This window comes from Leuciscus leuciscus, assembly GCF_965113295.1.
Source record: "Leuciscus leuciscus genome assembly, chromosome: 23".
Classification (NCBI taxonomy): Eukaryota; Metazoa; Chordata; class Actinopteri; order Cypriniformes; family Leuciscidae; genus Leuciscus; species Leuciscus leuciscus.
This window is the reverse complement of record NC_138747.1, coordinates 22,707,854-22,730,432: the sequence shown is the minus strand read 5'-3', so window position 1 is coordinate 22,730,432 and position 22,579 is coordinate 22,707,854. Positions and strand designations below refer to the sequence as shown.

At 37.9% G+C, this 22,579-nt stretch overlaps 1 protein-coding gene and 1 long non-coding RNA gene across 2 annotated transcripts in view; one reads left to right on the top strand and one right to left on the bottom strand.

Annotated features, from left to right (window-relative positions):
* Window positions 1–1,394: 1,394 nt before the first annotated feature.
* The window catches only part of rpn2 (ribophorin II), a 42,296-nt gene continuing 21,111 nt past the window's right edge, over window positions 1,395–22,579 (top strand). The window contains exons 1-7 of the mRNA XM_082156756.1: window positions 1,395–1,522; window positions 3,976–4,163; window positions 4,455–4,550; window positions 8,853–9,028; window positions 9,132–9,207; window positions 9,726–9,860; window positions 21,526–21,702. Coding sequence (XP_082012882.1) covers window positions 1,510–1,522; window positions 3,976–4,163; window positions 4,455–4,550; window positions 8,853–9,028; window positions 9,132–9,207; window positions 9,726–9,860; window positions 21,526–21,702 — 861 coding nt within the window. The 5' untranslated portion in view covers window positions 1,395–1,509. The remainder of the gene's footprint in view (window positions 1,523–3,975; window positions 4,164–4,454; window positions 4,551–8,852; window positions 9,029–9,131; window positions 9,208–9,725; window positions 9,861–21,525; window positions 21,703–22,579) is intronic.
* On the bottom strand, window positions 4,559–12,619 carry LOC309488552. Its single transcript, XR_014202173.1, has 3 exons — window positions 11,122–12,619; window positions 5,453–5,711; window positions 4,559–5,407 (listed from the first exon to the last, which is right to left on the bottom strand). It is a non-coding gene; the product is annotated as an uncharacterized lncRNA (long non-coding RNA).

Here is a 22,579-nt window from a genome sequence, read left to right as displayed (position 1 = left end):
TTTGTTTGCACAATAAAAAGAATGTTAGCACATTTATTTGAAAGGAATGTAGCTGTGCTGAATTAATGTTTGTCATGTGACAACACTGTAGCATACTAAACATTAGGCTTTTTTTCTTTTTTTTACAATTTTAACAAACAGAAAATACAATAACAAACAATCTTTCAAAGATTGCACAAAGATTAATAAAAGCATATTATAAAAAAGATTATTAAACATTGCACAAATTAGATGTTTCTAAAGCTTTCTTGTTTACTGACATTAAATTGTATTTAAGTACAAATTCAATTCTTGTTTGAAGATGTTAAAGAAGGATTTACTTTTTGCATATTTACATTTATGGATATACAACTTTCCAATAAATAAAAGGAGGTTTATACAAAAACTTGCTTTGATTAAATTCTTGTCATTAATATAAAACCCCAAAATAATGTGTCTATAAGATAAGGAAAAATCACATTTTGGACAATCAAGGTATTGACATTACTCCAGAAAGACTGAGCAAAAGGACACTCCCAAAACAATTGGCCTACAAAAGAATCTTCACAAAAAGAGTAGGATGTATCAATGTTGCTTCTAAATTTCTGCTAAAAAATGCTTCACAAGATCAAATCTGTAAATCATTTGATAGGATATTTATTTGACTTTATTTGTTGAGAAAAATTTCTGAGGGAAATTTCCGCCTGTAAATAAGTCCCAAAGCCAAAGGCATTTGTTTATGATAATTGGAGAGTTTTATAGGAAAATTACTAATAGAATAATCGCACATTAAAAAGAAAAGTGTAGCCTACCACCTAATTGAGAAAAGACCTATGGAAAAGACATGTCGTGTGATTACACCAAATTGAAGATTGTTTCAAGAGTCAAAATCAATCAAATTTAAGTCGCCTTTATTATAGGAATTTAATATAACAGATTTTCGTAATACGTAACGCTCTCTTTAACAGGAATATTACGGAAAGTTTGTAATATTGTTTTTAATCGGCAGGAACCCGCCACAAGGGATCTGGTTGGCTGGAATGAGAACTAGTACTGGAATGACCAATCACAAACAGACACAAAGCACAGCACACCTTCGGTCCTTCAGTGCGCGAGAGTCTCTTTTAATTTTCACAGAAACGGTATCATCGTGATCATTTCTAAAATATGTTAATTTTAACGTACACTATTATTAAAAAGACATTTAGAAGTACATGTATTAACATCTCACACGTTTCATTCATTTTTGCATGACTTGGCTTACACCATATCTAGTCTGTAGGGGTGTTTACGCCTCAATGTAATACCCGTTTCATACATTTTAAGTATATGCGAAGTTTATTTTTTTTATAAAATATATGTTTTATATGGTATATATAGCATATAATATTGGCTTGTTTATTTATTTTTTAATATTTGATATTTTTATTAGATCGCATGAACGCATAGTTCACCCTACACCGGTAAAATTGGTTTCATCCGAGTGTCCCGGAAGTTCTTTGAGCTTTTGGTGACGCTGCATTAGGCGACATGGCTCATCTCTGTAAGTGTCATTTTTTGCACGTTTTACGATATATTTAATATTTATGTTTATTAAAACACATTATGAGTAAACAGTCATGCGTTATTGATATGTTTAGGCAGTTTTATGAATGCATTTTATCAAAATGTATTCGAATAGTTGTTCTCGCAGGCAGCTTTCGCCACCCAGTCAATCAGCACTTTCATTTATTCTGATATTAATACATAATACATTTGATATTAGATAAAAAAATTTAAATAGTGTTGTGCGGTGTATTTATCCAGAGTCTGTATACGTTTGATTAGAAATGTATAGTCTCGTTAACAGTAGCAAAAACAGTACTATAGCTTCTTAATATAGTAGCATTTATAGTGGACACATGTCATTTCTGGTGTTTAATATTTAGGGGCGGCTTCCCGGACAGAGATTAAGTCTAGTCCTGGAATAAAATGGCTTTTTAAACCAGATTAACAGAAATATTTTGTCTCTCATGGTTTTAAATAGTTATCCTAGACTTGGTCTAGTCCTGAGTTCAATAAGCTAATTTCCTGGAGGAAGACTAGAGCTACTCCAGGACTAAATTGAGGATGAATTTAAACCTACCAGGAGGCAGGTTTAACTTTAGATTAATGTTGTGTTTCAAAGAAGACACATGCATTACTTGTACTATGTCAGTGATAATCAATATACACACACACACACAACACACACACACACACACACACACACACACACACACACACACACACACACACACACACACACACACACACACACACACACACACACACACACACACACAACACACACACAACACACACACACACACACACACACACGTGTGTGTGTGTGTGTGTGTGTGTGTGTGTATATGTAACAGAGGCAAGAAAGTAAGAGCTGTGCCTGTAAACTTCACTTCCCTGGCCTCAAGAGGTGCATTAGCAACTGATGCTAGATAGTAGTGTCCTTGTTAGCATGTCTGTCTTCTATACTGGAGCCACTGGTTTGAATCCTGGTTGGAGTGGGTAGAGTAGGAAGCTGTTTGCTCAAATTATTTTTATAAACGTTTTTTTGAGGGAACGCAAAATATTTTACTAGCGAATGCAAATTTCTTTCGGGGGAGCGCAAAACTTTGTGAGAGAACACAAAAGCATTGACGAATATTTTTTTCTCCTATATTATATTATTTTTCTTTCACCATGTCCCTTTAGGGGCTTAGTAGATTCCACAGCTGATGTATGCAATTTTTCTTTGCTATTTGCTTTAAAAGAGTTTTCTCATGTTCAGTAAAGTGTTTTTTTTTTTGTTTTTTTTTTTGATTGCAGTCTTTTTTTTTTTTTTTTTGCTGTCATTGTTTTCCTTTGATTGGCTTTCTCAGTTTCATCCAATTTTAAGATTTTCTTTGTCCATTCCATATTTTATAGGCAACCTCTATCATGCTAATTCAGATTAGCACAGTTGGTTTTAAATGAATCTGGTTTATTTCAGTTCAGGACTCCATAGTCCAGGTGTTAGTTATCTGTACTTAAATCTGTGTTTCAGAAAGCCATTTTTTAAGCCACGATTAACTATTCTAGATTATGGCCTACTCCTGTCTTAATTTAAACCCTGTCTGGGAAAACGCCCCTTAAAGTTCTAAAGTATTCACTTTTGTTGTTGGGTAATAAAAAGCTAAATAAGTGCACTTATTCTTGGGTTCTAGCTGGGAATTTTACATTTACAGTTATTCATTTAGCAGATGCTTTTATCCAAAGTGACTTACAAATGAGAACAATAGAAGCAGAAAAACTAACAATAGGACAGCAATATGCAAGTGCTATGACCCTTCCCAGTTTAATCTAACGCAGTACATGTACTTTTTTTTTTTTTTTTTTTTTTAAGATAATAGATATAGAATAGATGATAAAGTGTTCGTATTAATGGATCAGGTGTTGCCGAAAAAGATGCGTCTTCAGCCGTTTCTTGAAAATGGCCACGGACTCAGCAGCTCTGGTTGAATTAGGCAGGTCATTCCACCAGCACGGAACAGACCAGAAAAAAAGTCAGAGAAAGAGATTTTGTGCCTCTTTGAGATGGCACCACAAGACGGGGTTCACTTGCAGAGCGCAAGTTTCTGGATGGCACTGGATGGATGGATTTTAATATTGTGATTTCTAGGCCTGGAAAGTGCATGGACATTTCTTTAGTGAATATACACTTTTCAAGTTAGGCTCAGCTGTAAAATATTTAATCGGCTAGAAATTGCTCTTTTTGAGGGCAATCTCTTTAAAAGTTTTTTTTTTTTTTTAAAGGTTGTGCTTTCAGACATCCAATTTACATAATTTCCACTTTAAACAACCTAGATCTTTCCACACCCACAACATGCACCTTATGCTTTCCTAGCATCCAAACACTTTCCTTGCTTGTCTCCTTAAAATGCTGATGTGTCGTCATCAAATGAACTGCATTCCGTTTGTACATGTACCCATTTGAAGGTTTCTTCAGCTTGCTGGTCCTGTCCTTGGTTTTTGAGACCCAGACCCTGACGCCGTCCCATCATCTGACCCCCACCGATGTGGCCAGACTCCAGGCTGTATTGAGCCAACCCCTCACTGACCTCAAATCTGCTTATTACTCTGTTGTTGGACTTCACAAGTTGGGAATCTTTGTTGCGGATGCAGATGTAAGAAAAAACATCTTTCATATTGGTGAAATGTAAATTTTTCTTACACATATGCCGGTTTCTTAGCTTTTATAAATGTGCCTTAGAAAAAAACATTACTGGTGTGCATCTTGAGACAAAACAATGGCACTGACATATTTTAAGATATCTCAGTGCAAATTCATTTCAGTTAAAGCTGCTCAGACATGCATTTTAGTCTGGGACTAGCTTAAGCCTTGTATGTGAAACCGGGGGTTAATGTTAGTTAGTCTTTATCACTGTCTCTAATTTTGTCTTTCCTCTCTACCTCAGGAGAAATGCCGGTTTATCAAGTCAAACTTAGACCCCTCTAGTGTCGAGTCGCTCTTTTATGCGGCAGAAGCCAGCCAAGCTCTCTCTGGATGTGAGGTAACATACATAGTGTCTCTCCTTTTTGTTTTAATCACAGTTTAGCTCCAGCTCCCTAGCAATTAATTCTGACAGCCATTTTTGATTTAGTCTTCAGACAAAAATGCTTATTAGTCTTAGTCACATTTGAGTCATTTTTGTCTTCATTAGTTTTAGTAGACGAAAAGTAATTGCATTTTTGTACATTTTTAGTCATTACTTTGTCAAACTACAGTTACCAACATAAATTTTGGTAGCTATTTTATATGTAGTCTTTAAACAAAAAAATAGTCTTTATAATTTTTCTCGCTTTAGACCAATTCAATTAAGCTGATGAGAAATTTGAATCAAGGTAATAGGCTGTAATAACATTGCACTCTTAGCAGTAGCACATGTGCAATTCTACATATCCCTTTTTCTAAGTTGGATATTAGCCTGCACTTTGATCGCAGATTTAGTTGCAGCAAACAGCGCAAGCGGCTCGTGACAGAATACAGAGCGACTGAATGACGCTTTCGTTAAACAAAATATCTCAATGAAGATTGCTGAACTCCAACTTAATTGTTTGTCTGTGTTTTCACTGCGCTTCTTCCGCAGTGTAAGAGCGCATGCGCGTGGTTGCCAGATTGCATAGATTAAGTAAAACACCGGTTAGAATTTATTTTATTTTTTTAACAGAAAAGCTCTGATTGAGGAATTTAAATTCTTGAAATCTGGCAACTATAAAAACAGTCTGTATTGTTTTGTCTGAGTGATTTTGGTCAAGTTTTTATTTTGTTAACCACATTTAGTTATTTTGTCTGTTTTCATCAACATATCATATTTCACGTTGATATAGTCACAGATTCACAGTTATCGTTTAATGATGTTGGTGTCATCTCATTATCATCTCGTCTTAGTCATGGTAAAAATAGGTAGTCAACAAACATTTTTCGTCATAGATTTCGTTAACACTAACAAATTAACACTGCTCCCTAGTTCAGTTGTCGGGGGACTCACCAGGGAGTCAGCCAATTTAATGGCTGTCTCAGTTGTAAAATACTAGAACATTCGGTCCCTTAAAAATCCAACAATGTGCCACAAAACCCAGGGAGCATCAATGTTCACTATATTCCCTTAACACAGTAGTTTCCAAACTGGGGGCTCACGGCAAGGCTAAGGGATAGTGTCAAGTCAAGTTACCTTTATTTATGTAGCGCTTTTTACAATACAGATTGTATCAAAGCAGCTTCACAGTAATACATATCTGACAAATAATACAACAAAGTTTGTTTCTAGAAGAAAATTGCGTCATCGTCCACCTTAAGAGTAAGGCAGATCAATAATATTGTTGAATATTAAATGTCCCCAACTGCGCAAGCCAAAAGCCAAGGCACAGTGGCAAGGAACCAAAACTCCATCAGGTGACAGAATGGAGAAAAAAAAAACTTGGGAGAACCCAGGCTCAGTCGGGGGCCAGTTCTTCTCTGGCCAACGAGCGAACAGTGTATGATTATGATCCAGGCAGCATTACAGGTCAAAAGTCAGATTGGATCAGAACATTCAGAATATTTATCCAGTTCCATCTGGTTGGAAGTCGGAGTCATCACGCCGGTATGGAGGCGAGTTTGTTGAGGATCAGTGCCGATGGCTGTCGTGTCGATGAGGCCTTCACAGGGCTGATGAGGCTGGCACTTCATGGATGGGTCCAGGTGCAGGTCCACCATCTGATCTGGCTATGGCCGGGATCCGGCTGACTTCAGTAAACAGGGGAGGGACTGGTTGACACTTCAGGGCCCGTATCCCTAAAGATTCTGAGAATCCTCTCAGAGAGCTCCTAACTTAACCTAAAAATTCCTTGACAGGAGTTTTAGCTTAGAAGTGATTCCAGAACATTTTCAGTGAACTCTGAGCAAGGAATGGATGGAAAATCCTATCTTAGTGAGGAGGTGTGGTTGACCCCGTTGCTAGGTATGAGTCATCATTTCAAAAGCCGTGATTGGTTGATCCTACAAGTTTGATGAAAATTTACTTTTGGTGATAATGAGCAAAGGATGTACCCTCAAATCAATAAACATAATTATACACTCTAATCTTATGAAGACTGTAATTGTAAATAATATTTCACATTCAAGAAAATATCTGAAAAATGAATAGTAAGCTGTAGGGGTTATAGCCTAACATTAGAATCTAAAATATGTGAAAACTTAAGCTCATTACACCCTGTTCAAATAATGATTCATGTCTTATTTGCTCATATTAATATCCTAGCTGGCATATTTTGTACTTTCACTCCCATATGGACCCCATTGAAAACAAGATGGCCTATCTCAAGGGGCTGTCCTTAATGAAGTAGAAATTGCAACGTTACAACTCAGTGTGGTCTTAACGAGGGTAACACGGCTCAGCTTTTATCAATGTCTGTGATTGCTGGCTGGTCTATTTATGAAGGCTTGTTAACAAATATCCTACAAACACAGAAAATGGAGAAAAAAAGGTTTTGTGCAGCTGCTTAGGGGAACTCCTAAGCCACTAAAAGTCCTCTTCTCTGCTCTTAGCAGATCTTGCCTTAGGAGCCCTTTTAAGCGCTAGGAATCTTGAGGAATAGCTTTTATATTAACTGGGATTTTCGTGTCACTTTTAGGGGAAATTCGAAGAAAACGTCATGACTCTGAGAATTTGGCCGCTAGGAGCCACTTTTTGCACAAAAATTCTTTAGGGATACGGGCCCAGGACTGCGCTGTCATTGTGTCCAGGCGCAGGTCCTTCATCAGATCTGGATCCGGCCAGGATCCGGCGGACTGTGGTAAACCTCGGATAAACAGAGAGACTAATATTAGCGTAGACGCCATCCTTCTTATGATGTAACAAGTACATCAGGATTTATGGGAAGTGTTCCCGGTTCCGGCTGGCCTAAACTATGCAAGCCTAACATTGAATTATAGAAGTCTATAATGTGTTACTGTATGTGTATGCTTGGCCAAAGAGTATCAATTGGTATCAAAGAGCACACCCAGGTTCCTAACCGTCGACGAAGACTTTTCAGAGCAGCCATCAAGTGTTAGACAGTATTCTAGATTATTACGTGAGGACGTTTTTTTGTCCAATAATTAGAATCTGTTTTTTTCAGAATTAAGTTGTAGGAAGTTGCTAGTCATCCAGTTTTTTTATATCAGCTATGCATTCTGTTAATTTTGTGAATTGGCAAGTTTCGTCAGGGCGTGAAGAAATATAGAGCTGCGTATCATCAGCATAACAGTGAAAACTATTATCATGCTTCCTAATGATATCTCCCAAGGGTAGCATGTACAGAGTGAACAGCAACGGTCCTAGTACTGAGCCTTGTGGTACGTCATACTGAACTTTTGATCGATATGACATCTCTTTGTTTACTGCTACAAACTGATAACGGTCAGTTAAGTATGATTTAAACCATGCTAATGCAATTCCACTTATGACAACATAATTTTCGAGTCTATTTAAAAGAATGTTGTGGTCGATAGTGTCAAATGCAGCACTAAGATCGAGTAACACTAATAGAGAGATACAACCACGATCGGATGATAAGAGCAAATCATTTGTGACTCTAATGAGAGCTGTCTCAGTACTATGGTACAGTCTAAATACTGACTGAAAATCCTTGCAGATATCATTTCTTTCTAAAAAGGAACATAGTTGTGAAGATGGTGTACAGTCAGCAGACTGTTCTGCAAAAGAAACCTCTTCAGGGTGATACAAGACCTCACTGCAAAATGATTCTGCTTATTATGCTGCTACTTGCCACATAAGTAAATAATTGAACACTAAATATTAATTTGACATTTTTAGGGCTGTCCCCTAATAGTCGACTAGAAGAGGCTTAGTCGACCAAAATTTTATTAGTCAGATTGTATGGCTAACACATTATGCCCCCTATGAACTGCCTATGTAAATATTATGTAGATCTATTGTTTACATCAAATTCATGCTTTAATAGTAGGGTAATCGAAGTTTAGTCTGTCCAATTAATGGTTTACAACCATAGAATTTATTTATTTATTTTGTCTTTCAATTCTGACATCCAAAGGCACAATCATTTTTTCTCTTATTCTGTGGATCTCGCCCGTTTTCTCCGTTTGTTACCACTGTTTTTCTGCCACCCCAACACACAACTGCAGTGATGTAACTGTGAAAGCTGTCTACATAAAGCTTATTAAATATGGTAAACACAATGCCCAACCGTGTTTGCTTAATGCACAAGAATCAATGAGGTTTGTTTTTGTCACGCATGCACATTTGCGAATACAAGTGAAATGCTCTTATTACGGTCCTGTAATAACTATTGCTGTATTTTGATCCTGACAGATTTCTTTGTCCAATGAAACGCGTGATTTGCTGTTGGCTACAGTTAGTGAGGATTCCACTGCATCTCAGATCCATCAGTCTGTGAGTGCTCTCAGCTCCCTTGGGTTACCTCTGGCCTCACAGGAAGTGGTCAGTGCCCTAAAAGCTCGCATCTCCAAAGAGGACAATGTCTTAGCGTAAGTACACTTCTTAACATTTATTTTTTCTTAAGTCTTTCTTTGTGGAATCTTTATTCGTTAACTTTTGAGACATATCTCTGATTTTCTCTTTTCCTGACAGAATCGTTCTGGCACTGCAGACTGCGTCTCGTCTCTCTCAGCAAGCTGAACTTGGAGATATCCTGGAGGAGATTGAGGTGTGAGAGTTTAGCACATCCTTTCTGATTTATTAGCTATGGAACAATCAGCTGTAAGCTGGAGAATAAACAATAGAAATACTAAAATAACACGAGTAACACTGGAACTGCCTTTATTTATAATGTAATTCAGTTAGTATAAAAAGGTGACTTTGCATAAGTTAATTTAGAGAAATGGAGTAATTACATTAATAACAATTAATGTTATGATTGTTACTATGGGTGAATCTCACAAAACATGTCCAGGGTCACATTTCATACAAAACTCTAAAAAATAAATAAATTAGAAATTAAAAATGCTTTATTATTACAATTATAAGTGCAAAATATAATAAATCTTAGTGGTCCTTGAATACTAGGCTTAATTTTTTTTTAAGAATTTGTACATTTTGGGATTAAATATAACCCAGAAATGTTTTTAACAGTCAACCAAAGACCAATCTAATTTGTTGCACTGTTTTTCAAACTTTTATGTTTTGTCACATGCTTTGTTCCACAAACTCCTTTCTTTATTGTAGGATCTGGCTGCCCGTTTAGATGATCTAGGAGGAGAGTATCTTCAGTTTGAGGAGGGGTTGGAGGCCACAGCATTGTTTGTTTCTGCTGCGTACGCCCTGTCTGATCATGTGGACATGGAGCCCCCCCTGAAAGAGGTTTGGAGTTCAAAATAAATATAGAAATACACTACCAGTCAAAAGTTTTGGATCTGTAAGATTTTTAATATTTAAAAAAAAAAGTCTCTTCTACTCACCAAGGCTGCATTTATTTGATTTTTTAAAAAAACAGTAATATTGTGAAATATTATTAAAATTTAAATAAGCTGTTTTCTATGTGAATATATAGTAAAGTGTAATTTATCCCTGTGATCAATGCTGAATTTTCAGCATCATTACTCCAGTCTTCAGTGTCACATCATTCTAATATGATGATTTGATGCTCAAGAAACATTTCTCATTATTATCAATGTTGAAAAGTTATTTACATTTTTATTTCAGGACTCTTTGATGAATAGAAAGTTCAAAAGAACAGCATTTATCTGAAATCGAAAGCTTATGTAAAATTAAACACTACCGTTCAAAAGTTTGGGGTCAGTAAGAATTTTTATTTAATTTTTGGGGGGAAAGAAAAAAAAGAAATCAACACTTTTATTCATCAAGGATGAATTAAATTGATCAAAAGTACAGTAAAGATATTTATAATGTTACAAAAGATTCTATTTCAAATAAATGCTATTCTTTTGAACTTTCTATTCATCAAAGAATCCTGAAAAAAATTATACACTACTGTTTTTAACATTGATAATAATAATGATCAAATCCGCATATTAGAATGATTTCTGAAGGATCATGTGACACTGAAGACTGGAGTGCTGAAAATTCAGCTTTGATCACAGGAATAAATTGCATTTTAATATGTATTAAAATAGAAAAGTTATTTTAAATTGTCATAATATTTAACATTATTAGTTTTTTGTTTGTTTGTTTGTTTTTAAATGCAGCCTTGGTGAGCAGAAGAGACTTCTTTTAAAAACATAAAAACTACTGATCCAAAACTTTTGACTGGTAGTGTATGTAGAACATTTTCCTAGTAGAGATGGATCAGTGACTCTATCAGTGATGCACCAAAAAATTTGTCCGAAAGCAATTTTGGACAGCCGGAATTGTTTTAGTGGGCCGAAATAATTGACTGAAACACTGACGTTTAATTAGTGCTATTCTAATGGTGTGTTTTGACTGTCTATGTCTATTTCATGCACACAACGAATATAAACTACAACAGGTAAACATGCCAGTGTGACACTAGTGCTGGATTAACTACTGATTTCTCGATTTTAATTAATACTGATATGCATTCTAAAATCTCAAGATACATTTTTTTGCTATTTTCTATTAATTTGTGGTCAAGTTAAGTCACCTTTATTTATATAGCGCTTTTTAAAATACAGATTGTATCAAAGCAGCTTCACAGTGATAACATGAAAATAATACAACAAAGTTTGTTTCTAGAAGAAAATTGTCCCCAACTAAGCCAGCCAAAAGCCAAGGCAACAGTGGCAAGGAACCAAAACTCCATCAGGTGACAGAATGGAGAAAAAAACGTTTGGAGAACCCAGGCTCAGTCGGGGGCCAGTTCTCTGGCCAACGAACGAACAGTGTATGATTATGATTCAGGCAACATTACAGGTTAGAAGTTAGATTGGATCAGAACATTCACAATATTTATCCAGTTCCATCTGGTTGGAGGTCGGAGTCATCACGCCGGTATGGAGACGGGTTTGTTGAGGTGTCCTTGAGGCCTTCACAGGGCTGATGAGGCTGGCACTTCAGGGATGCGTTGTGGTCGTATCCAGGCACAGGTTCACCGTCTGATCTGGATGCGGCCCGGATCCGTCTGACTTCAGTAAACCTCGTAATAAACGGAAAGACTAACATTAGCGTACATGCCATTCTTCTTATGATGTAATGAGTACATCGGGTGTTATAGGAAGTGTCCCTGGTTCCGTCTGACCTAGTCTATGCAGCCTAATAATCATTTAACTGATTTGAATAATAGAAATGTATAATGTTCTATGTGAATGCCAGGTAACGCCAGAGATGCGTTTTTAGTCTAGATTTAAACTGACAAGAGTGTGTCTGCTTCCCGGACAATGTTAGGGAGACTGTTCCAAAGTTTAGGTGCTGAATAGGAAAATGATCTACCGCCAGCAGTTGATTTTGATATTCTAGGTATTATCAACTGGACAGAATTTTGAGATCACAATAGACATGAAGGACTATAATGCGTTAAGAGCTCGCTCAAGGACTGGGGAGCTAAACCATTTAGTGCTTTGTAAGTAGTCAGCAATATTTAAAAATGTATACGATGTTTAATAGGGAGCCAATGCAGTGTTGACAGATCCGGGCTAATATGGTCATACTTCCTGGTTCTTGTGAGAACTCTAGCTGCTGTGTTTTGGACCAACTGGACTTTGTTTATTAAGCGTGCAGGGCAACCACCCATAATAGCATTACAATAATCTAGGCTTGAGGTCATGAACGCATGCTAATTGTTCCGCATTTTTCATTGAAAGCATATGTCGTCATTTGGATATATTTTTAAGATGGAAGAATGCGGTTTTACAGATGCTAGAAACGTGACTTTCAAATGAAAGATTGGTATCAAAGAGCACACCCAGGTTCCTAACCGACGACGAAGACTTGACAGAGCTGCCATCAATTGTTTGACAATATTCTAGGTGAAGCGTTGAAGTTTTGTCCAATAAGTAGAATCTCTGTTTTTTAAGAGTTAAAGGTTGTATCAGCGATTTCAGGCCCAAACATAAATGATCACATTCATCTAATCTTTCCTAACGATCCGCTAGCTGCCCGCCCCATAAGCAGGCCGTCAAAAAAACTTCAACCCCTTCAACGTCAACCTCGCTACCTCCCTTAATTTGGCAAATATATACACTCACCTAAAGCAGGGTTCCCGCGGGGTCTTAAAAAGTCTAAAATTCTGAACTTTAAATTTAAGGCCTTAAAATGTCTTAAAAACGGGCAGATTTTCATCCGTGGTCTTAAATTTCAGTTAGTCAGGTCTAAAAAAGGTCTCGCCAACAGGCCGTTCACATATCGCATCTTTTGCGTGCTCAAGTTCGTTCAAATGTAGGCACGCGCTCATAATTGAAGCGACGCACTCGTTTTTTTCCAGGCGCAGCGAGATAAAAAAAAAATCTCAACTCTTCAGAATGCCGCAAACGCACCGCAGGTCATGTGACAAGAACCAACCAATCAGCTTCGCCCCTTTCCGTGACAACATTGAAAGCTCACTCAACTGGAAGGATGCGGGTGCACCCAAACACTAAGGGTGTTTTTCTCTTCTCCGTAAATAAATCTTGAAGCAGAGCTACAGCAAGCGTTTCTCGCCGGTGGAAATCCATTAGCCACTAAAACTTCTTTGTCATTGTGGAGAGCGCAGTGCATGGTTGCATAGCAACGACAGACGCCACGGGAAAATCCGACCAAATTTTACTATTAATAATAAAAGATAAGCTAAAGTGCATTGTAAATGTCAGTAATTTATCTTTTTATAAAAAATGATTTAAAGTCTGAAATATGTGAGGTTTATCTTTTTATAAAAAAACTTTTTTGTCTAAACTTTATTTGAACTTGTACATGTTAGTATATAACATGTTGCAAGACACTTTTAAAATCTGGCTATCATTTTTAATGGTATTATTTTAATGTTTATGTAAAAAAAAAGTGCATATTGATGCTAATTTTATTTGTTATTTGCTGGTTTTCGACATTGTGTTGTATTAGTACTTTTTGAACAGGATTCTGTGATAACCGTGGTAATTTTTGTCACTATAATCATTGAAATGAAATGTTCATGCCATTTCATCTCTAGTTATGATCAACTAAAATCAACTAATTAGCCTATGTGTTTTTTACAGTATAATATGCATAGTACAATTTTCTATAAAAAAATTATATATCTGATTCTGATTCTGACACACGTTGTTGGGTGTAGAAGGTTACTAATGTGATTGTTTTATCTGTAAATTAAATTAATGTTTTTTCAATGACTTAATTCATTGAAATAAAATGAATTCTTTGATTTGAATTTTTTTTTTGGCAATGCGTCGTGTAGGTCTTAAATGTCAAACTTTATGGTCTTAAAATGTCTTAAAAAGGTCTTAAATTTGACTTGCTGAAACCTGCAAGAACCCTGTAAAGGATTATTAGGAACACCTGTTCAATTTCTCATTAATGCAATTATCTAATCAACCAATCACATGGCAGTTGCTTCAATGCATTTAGGGGTTGGGTCCTGGTCAAGACAATCTCCTGAACTCCAAACTGAATGTCAGAATGGGAAAGGTGATTTAAGCAATTTTGAGCGTGGCATGGTTGTTGGTGCCAGACGGGCCGGTCTGAGTATTTCACAATCTGCTCAGTTACTGGGATTTTCACGCACAACCATTTCTAGGATTTACAAAGAATGGTGTGAAAAGGGAAAAACATCCAGTATGCGGCAGTCCTGTGGGCGAAAATGCCTTGTTGATGCTAGAGGTCAGAGGAGAATGGGCCGACTGATTCAAGCTGATAGAAGAGCAAACTTGACTGAAATAACCACTCGTTACAACCGAGGTATGCAGCAAAGCATTTGTGAAGCCACAACACGCACAACCTTGAGGCGGATGGGCTACAACAGCAGAAGACCCCACCGGGTACCACTCATCTCCACTACAAATAGGAAAAAGAGGCTACAATTTGCACGAGCTCACTAAAATTGGACAGTTGAAGACTGGAAAAATGTTGCCTGGTCTGATGAGTCTCGATTTCTGTTGAGACATTCAGATGGTAGAGTCAGAATTTGGCGTAAACAGAATGAGAACATGGATCCATCATGCCTTGTTACCACTGTGCAGGCTGGTGGTGGTGGTGTAATGGTGAGGGGTATGTTTTCCTGGCACACTTTAGGCCCCTTAGTGCCAATTGGGCGTCGTTTAAATGCCACGGCCTACCTGAGCATTGTTTCTGACCATGTCCATCCCTTTATGACCACCATGTACCCGTCCTCTGATGGCTACTTCCAGCAGGATAATGTACCATGTCACAAAGCTCGAATCATTTCAAATTGGTTTCTTGAACATGACAATGAGTTCACTGTACTAAAATGGCCCCCACAGTCACTAGATCTCAACCCAATAGAGCATCTTTGGGATGTGGTGGAACGGGAGCTTCGTGCCCTGGATGTGCATCCCACAAATCTCCATCAACTGCAAGATGCTATCCTATCAATATGGGCCAACATTTCTAAAGAATGCTTTCAGCATCTTGTTGAATCAATGCCACGTAGAATTAAGGCAGTTCTGAAGGCGAAAGGGGGTCAAACACAGTATTAGTATGGTGTTCCTAATAATCCTTTTGGTGAGTGTATATATATATATATATATATATATATATATATATATATATATATATATATATATAAATATTTACAGGAGATTAATGTACAAGTCCGTAGCAAACAATGCAAAACAGAATCCAAAACCGTAGTCAAACAGGCGTGGGTCAGTTAACAAGGATAATCAGAGGTTCAAAATCACAGTCACAATCTCCAAATATCACTCACAGCACAATCTCAAATAAACACTCTCAAACTCTCTGATACGACACTCTAGAATAGACGATGATACAAAACAATAGCAAAGTGGTAACAATCAACGATGGCAGAATAGTCGGCCCTGTTGAGTGTTTGGGGCAGTCCTAATATCTGGATCAGGTGTGGAGGAGAACCAATCGCAGCCTCCAACAAATTATCACCAGATACCGCCCACCTGCAACACAAACAAGCACATGCACAGACAATACACAGGACAGAATGGAATCAATGAGCAAATGACTAACATACTGTTTTACTGATTGACACAGGACAGTGAATCAGCAATGACATTGTCGATAACCTTTTTATGACATATCTTCAAGTTGTAACTTTGGCAGATCAGTGACCATCTCATAAGACGATGATTAGCATTTGACATGCGTTGAAGAAATATAAGAGGGTTATGGTCAGTGTAAACAGTAACAGGCTGTGTGAACTCGAACCAATGTAGACTTCAAAATGTTGGACAGAGAGAATTAAGGCAAGAGCTTCTTTTTCGATGGTACTGTAGTTAAGCTGATGCTTGTGGAAAAGAAACTAATTGGGTGATTTTAAACCAGCAGCATTTTTCTGAAGTAGGACGGCAGCCGCACCAGTACCACTAGCATCAACTTCTAAGAAGAAAGGCTGTTCAAAGCAGGGGGCAGCAAGAACAGGGGCACTACAAAGCAAAGTTTTCAAAGCTTCCAAAAGCGAATTGACATTCCAAAGACCACTTAAATGGGACTGCCTTACGTAATAATCCGGTGAGAGGACAAGCAACGTCAGAAAAATTCTTGCAAGAACAGCGGTAATATCCAGTCATTCCAAGGAATCGACGGAGCTCTTTCCTAGTCTTAGGAACGGGGAAATCAAGGATAGCTTGTATTTTTTAGTTAAGTGGACAAACCTGACTCCTCCTTTCCTAGGCACGTAACAGTGGCACAACCAAATTCGCATTTTGACAAGTTCAGTGTGAGATTAGCATCTCTCAGATGTTTGAAGACATCGTCCAAGGTTCTGAGGTGGTCTTCCCACGTATCTGAATAGCACACAACATCATCAAGATGAGCTTCACAATTAGACACATCAGACAACACTATGGACATTAAACTCTGAAATGTAGCTCCAGCATTGCGAAGTCCAAAAGGCATTACTCGGTACTGTAGAAACACATCAGGGGTGGTAAAAGCAGAGATTTCAGATGCTCGCTCTGTTAGTGGCACCTGCCAATTCCCTTTAAGCAGATCAAGTTTAGTCATAAATTTTGCGTTACCTACACGATCAACACAATCTTCCATGCGAGGAAGCGGAAAAGAATCCGCTTTGGTTAAAGCATTAACTCTCCTATAGTCGGTACAAAACCTTGAGGTACCATCTGACTTGGGGACGAGTAGACATGGTGAACACCATGGACTGGCACTAGGAACTGCTAAATTATGTTCTAGCAAGTACTGAGTTTCTTGCTTCATTAGTTCTTTTTTAACTGGGTTGACACGATAAGCATTGTTTAACTGGGACGTGCAGACCAACATCTATATCATGTTTTATTACATGGGTAGTTGAAGGAAAATCATTAAACAAGGTCGGATACCTACTAATAAGATTGGTAATATCAGCCTGGGCAGATAGAGATAAGTGTGACAATTTTTTTTATAAGTTTGCTCAAAGTTTCAGAATTTGGTAAACGAGCAGACAAGAACGAGGCACTATTCATTCTCAAATCATCACTTTCAGGTGAATATTCTGACAATGGCACAGTAACTGGTACAGCAGTAGCAACAGCAATAGTTAACCTCCATAGAATCGGAACGTGACACGTATGCCTTAAGCATATTCACATGACAAACTCGTGACTTTCTTTTCGGGATGTCCCGATCCGATCCACAGCATCGGTATCGTGCCGATACTGGCCCAGAATGCTAGATCGGATATCAGAGGGGAGAAAAAAATATGATCCGATACCTATGATCCGATACCTATTAGGGGTGGAATGGTACATGTATTCGTATTGAACATACGTGCGTCACGGTTCAGTGCATGGATTTACACGGAGAATACACGGTATAAAAATAAATAAAACTCGCGTGCACATTAATTAATGTAATGCGGAACTACTGTTAGATACAAGCATAGACATATGCGGGTTCTTTAGGGACACCTAATCCGTAGCCCCGCCTTAGCTCTGAACGTGAGTCTATTTCGCTTCAAACGCTGGCTTTATCATATGCTGTATAATGCGCGTCCTATTCGCTTTGGACACGCGAATGGATTCAAACTGTTCAAGCATCGAACTAGACGCGAATTTGACGCTCTATTCGCGTTTGGTGTGAACTATACTGTCTATGGGTATACATAGACCCATGTATCTATGTTCATTAGACTATGTGAACGCAGCAAAATGAACAGGCTGCGATGTCAAGATTGCAATGCTGGAATGTGTGTGTGTGTGTGTTAGAGAGAGAGAGAGGCACGGGTGCGATCGAACAGTGGAAACATAAAAACATACTCCGTAATTTTGTTCATACAGGACATCATTAAAACAGCAAAAATTGTTTAGCCTACTTATATTTGTGTAAAACACAACATTGTGCTTTTGTCAAACTGTAAACTCTTGTCAAACTGTAACCTACAACTGTCACCCAACCAAAATCACACACACACACGCTGTTTAAAAGCAAAAATTCTCATCTTTTGGACATTCATCATATTGCATTGGTTTTCATTTCTTGTCCTAAAACAGAGCACTAATCTGTTTATTTTGAAGTTACACATTCTACATTGATTAAAAAAGAAAATCAAATGTGTTTTTAATGGTAGTATTATTTTATACAGAAATAAATTATTTATAATTCAGATGAGAATAACGTTAAAGTTAATTAAAATTTTAAGGAAACAAATATATTGATCTGAAATATAGCAAATTAATTTTAAATTCATTCAGGTACAATTAGCAAACATATCTCAAGGTCTTTTGAATAAAGGGTGGCCGTCTTTCATTATCAACTGTTGTTGTGGACTATATACTATTTGTTCTCCATTTGAGTGAGAGGTTATTATGTGGCTAATTGAGCAAAGTGATTCCATGTATTTTATTATTAGTAGTATTAGTTCAAGAATAAAATAAAAATATTGGATTGATATCGGTATCGGCAAATAGCCAAAGCTGCAGCATCGGTATCGTATCGGAAGTGAAAAAGTGGTATCGGGACATCCCTACTTTCTTTTACGGTCAGGGGTATTAACAACATAGTCAGTATCTCCTAGCTTCTCCTTAATCTCATAAGGGCCAGAAAATGTAGCTTGGAGTGCTGAACCTGGCACTGGAAGTAAAATGAGAACTTTGTCTCCAGTCTTAAATGAACGCTATACAGCCTTCTGATCATAGCTAGTTTTCATTTGGGTTTGGACTGAACCGAGTGAGCGTTTTGCCAACTCCCACACAGTGTGTAGTCGCTTGCGGAATGCACTGATATAATCTAGGACACTGGTAGTTTGAGACGGATGTCTAGAAGAAAGAATTTGCTCTTGCAAAATTTTCAATAGACCACGAACCGTGTGTCCAAAGATTAACTCAGAGGGACTGAACCCGAGTGACGGGGAAGAGTATTACGAACTGCAAATAACAGGAGCGGGATCTCCTCATCCCATTCTTTTTCATGGTCAACACAGAAGGTTTCGAAGCATTGATTTTAATGTTTGATGAAAGCGTTCGATAGCACCTTGTGACTGAGCGTGGTACGCACTGGATACCTGATGTTTGATATTTAACTGTTTCATTACCTTTGCGAACACTCTGGACATAAAATTGGTGCCTTGATCAGACTGCATGTATTTTGGCATTCCAAATGTAGTGCAGAACTTAACAATTGCTTTGACAATCGCAGGAGCTTTGAGAGAACGTAGTGGTATTGCCTCAGGAAATCTGGTCGACGCACACATTAGCGTTAAAAGATAAGTGTTTCCAGACTTCGTTCTGGGCAATGGACCAACACAGTCAATCAGAATTCGTTCAAATGGTTCACCCAGCACTGGTATTGGCTTCAGTGGGGCTGGGGGAATCACTTGATTTGGTTTGGCCGCCATTTGACAAGCGTGGCAGGATTTACAAAATTTGGCTACATCTGATTTCATCGAAGGCCAAAAGAAATGCTTCAATAAATAATCGTATGTTTTTCGAATACCAACATGACCAGAAAGTTCATGATTGTGCGCAACACTCATTACCTGTTCTCTGTAAGGTTTCGGGACAACAACTTGAAAGACAGTGCTCCAGTCATTATCTGTGTGACTTGGAGTCCACTTACGCATCAGTACACCATCTTCAAGGTAGTACGCCACAGGATGCTCTGACAGCACAGATGGGTCAACAGTAACTGCAATACAGTGACTCAAAGTTTGACCAACATGTTGTGCTTTGATTAACTGTGGCTTACCAAAGGATAGATCAACATTAGGAAGTGCACACACATCTATCTCAACTGTCTCAGCTTCCTTCTCTGTCTGGGCAAAATCCTCAGCACACAAAGGAATTAGAAAGATCTACAGTTTCCATAAATTTACGAGCTTGAGCTCGTATCACCACACACGTGCCAAACACATCAGGAAATTCATCCTTCAACACATCTCCCTCGTTCACATTAGGAACATCTATTACTTCTGGAAGACAGTTTTTTACCTGCCAAATCGTTCCCCAGAATGAGCGATACACCCTTCACAGGTAGTTCAGCTCAGACTGCCAGCTTAACGTTTCCTGAAATGATTCCAGATCGCAAGAACACATTGTGCAAAGAAACTTTAACTACTGCAAGATCAATCCTTTGCACTAGCACATCGGAATCACAACTTGATTGTTTAGAGAATAACACACTTTCTAAAATAAATTATTGTGCAGCGCCGGTATCCCTTAGGATGCGGATACGCTTTGTTTCAGACTCATCTTCGCTCAGTGATACAACTCCATCACAAATAAACGGTTCAAAAGTAGACCCAATCACTGTATTCAAAGATACATGCTCGGGTGACAAAATCTGTCGTTCAACCAATGAAACACTTTTCGAAGGATTTGCTTTCCTAATAACTTTGCGTTTCAAAGCAGGACAAGTAGCAATGAGGTGACCGACTTCATGGCAATAAAAACATTCACGGCTTTCACTATCGACTACAGTGGATACATTCTTAGGCACCGCTGCGGTATCCCTCGAGTACGATCAGGGAAATTACGCTTTGAGAATGAAAAAATTACTCTATGAGTAAGCACAAACTCATCAGAAAAAACAGCAGCCTCAGAAAGAGAGGAAACTTTCTGCTCATTTATAGGTGGTATCAGTGATTTCAGGCCCAAAAATATTTTTTATCACATTCATCTAATCTTTCCTAACGATCCGCTAGCTGCCCGCCCCATAAGCATGCCGTCAAAAAAACGCGTCTCTGTAGGCAGCCTAGGCTCTGAGATCTGCACACAAAAACAAATGGTTTAGCCAAACACTCAAAACCAAAACAAATAGTGTTCCAACCAATCACTGACAGGGGGAGGGTGTTGTGAGGTTTTGAGCCAGCTTTTTCTTCAGCTCTGACTTCGCGTGCAGCCGTGCACGAGCACAAAACCTCACAGCACCCTCCCCCTGTACCTTTAAGTACACCACAATTTTCTCTGGTAAACAATTCTTAAACTCCTCCAACAGTATTAGCTCTTTAAGCTGCTCAAACGTGACCACCTTGTTAGCAGCGCGCCATTTTTCAAACAAATTTGCTTTGTATCTCGCGAATTCGACAAATGTTTGACTAGAGGTTTTTACATGACTACATGACTCCTTCTTACTACTATTTACAGCATGAAATAAACATGAATGAACATCAGAAGGTATGTTAAAATAAACAGTACTACTTGTACTGAAATGAATCATGGGAAAAAATCAACAATTTTAACTTGTATACTTGTATATTGAAAGCTAGTCAATTACCCATAAAACCATTAGTAAGTTAGAAAAAATAACTCTAGAGTGGAGCATTTTCATAAATATGCACTATATTACATATTCATTATATTTTTACTTACCCTTTTAGTGGTCTTATTTTTTCGATGTTTTTTGTGATGTCTTATTTAAGTTATTAGCCTACAGTTTACTATTGTTTAAATGTTTATGTTTTAACAACAAATTGGAGTAAAAACACACTTGTCCATCACAGGATCAGGTAATCCAGCTGGTGAATTCCATCTTCAGTAAGAAGTCTTGGGACTCTCTCTCAGAGGCATTCAGTGTGGCCAGTGCGGCTGCAGCTCTTTCCAACAATCACTTCCATGTGCCTGTTATTGTCAGTGCCCAGGGCCCTGCTGCCGTATCCCACAGCCAGCCCTTCCTCCAGGTAGGCCTCAATTTTAATTGTGTACTCTGTAAATATCTATGAAAGGAGTTATGAAATGAAGAATCAAAATGTACTTGATATTTACACATAAGATGTTATTCTGCAATAAAAACATACTGCAAGTTTCAAAGCTCTTCCCAATTTAAAATATGAATTGTTCTTTTCTACCTTTCTCAAATGTCCGGATTTGAAATCGTGAGAATTGTGATGTTACAATTCTCCCCCATATGCCCTTTAACATGCGTCATTGCCATAAATATATCAAGAAGGTGTGTTTTGAACAGCTCATGTCTGTCCATCAATCACAAGAGCAATACTGTTGATGGATAAGATCGTCAAATAGCCTTTCTAAAGATCCAAGCATTACAAATGCCAGGCTGAAGTTGAAATTAAAGGGTTAGTTCACCCAAAAATGAAAATTCTGTCAGTAATTACTCACCCTCATGTTGTTCCAACCCCGTAAGACTTTCGTTCATCTTCGGAACATAAATTAAGATATTTTTTATTAAATCTGAGAGCTGTCTCACTCCTCCATAGGCTTCTATGTTATTGAAACTTGCCGTCCCAGAAAAGTTAGTAAAGACAATGTGTAAAATAGTCTACAGTGACTCAACCATAAGTTTATCAAGCGATGAGAATACTTTTTGTGCGCAAAAAACCCCCAAAATAACGACTTTATTCAACTATTCATTTTCTTCTATGTGGGCCTCTGGTGAGTTCACGTAGTGTAACAGCGCTTCTGTGTTGTGCATCAGCACGTAGGCTCACTATTGGCCGATGCTGGTCATGTATGTGATGCGTGTGACATACAACACAGATTGTTTTTTATTGCATCCGGTGTAGACACTGTGTTACTATGAGTTTTTAATAAACGTGA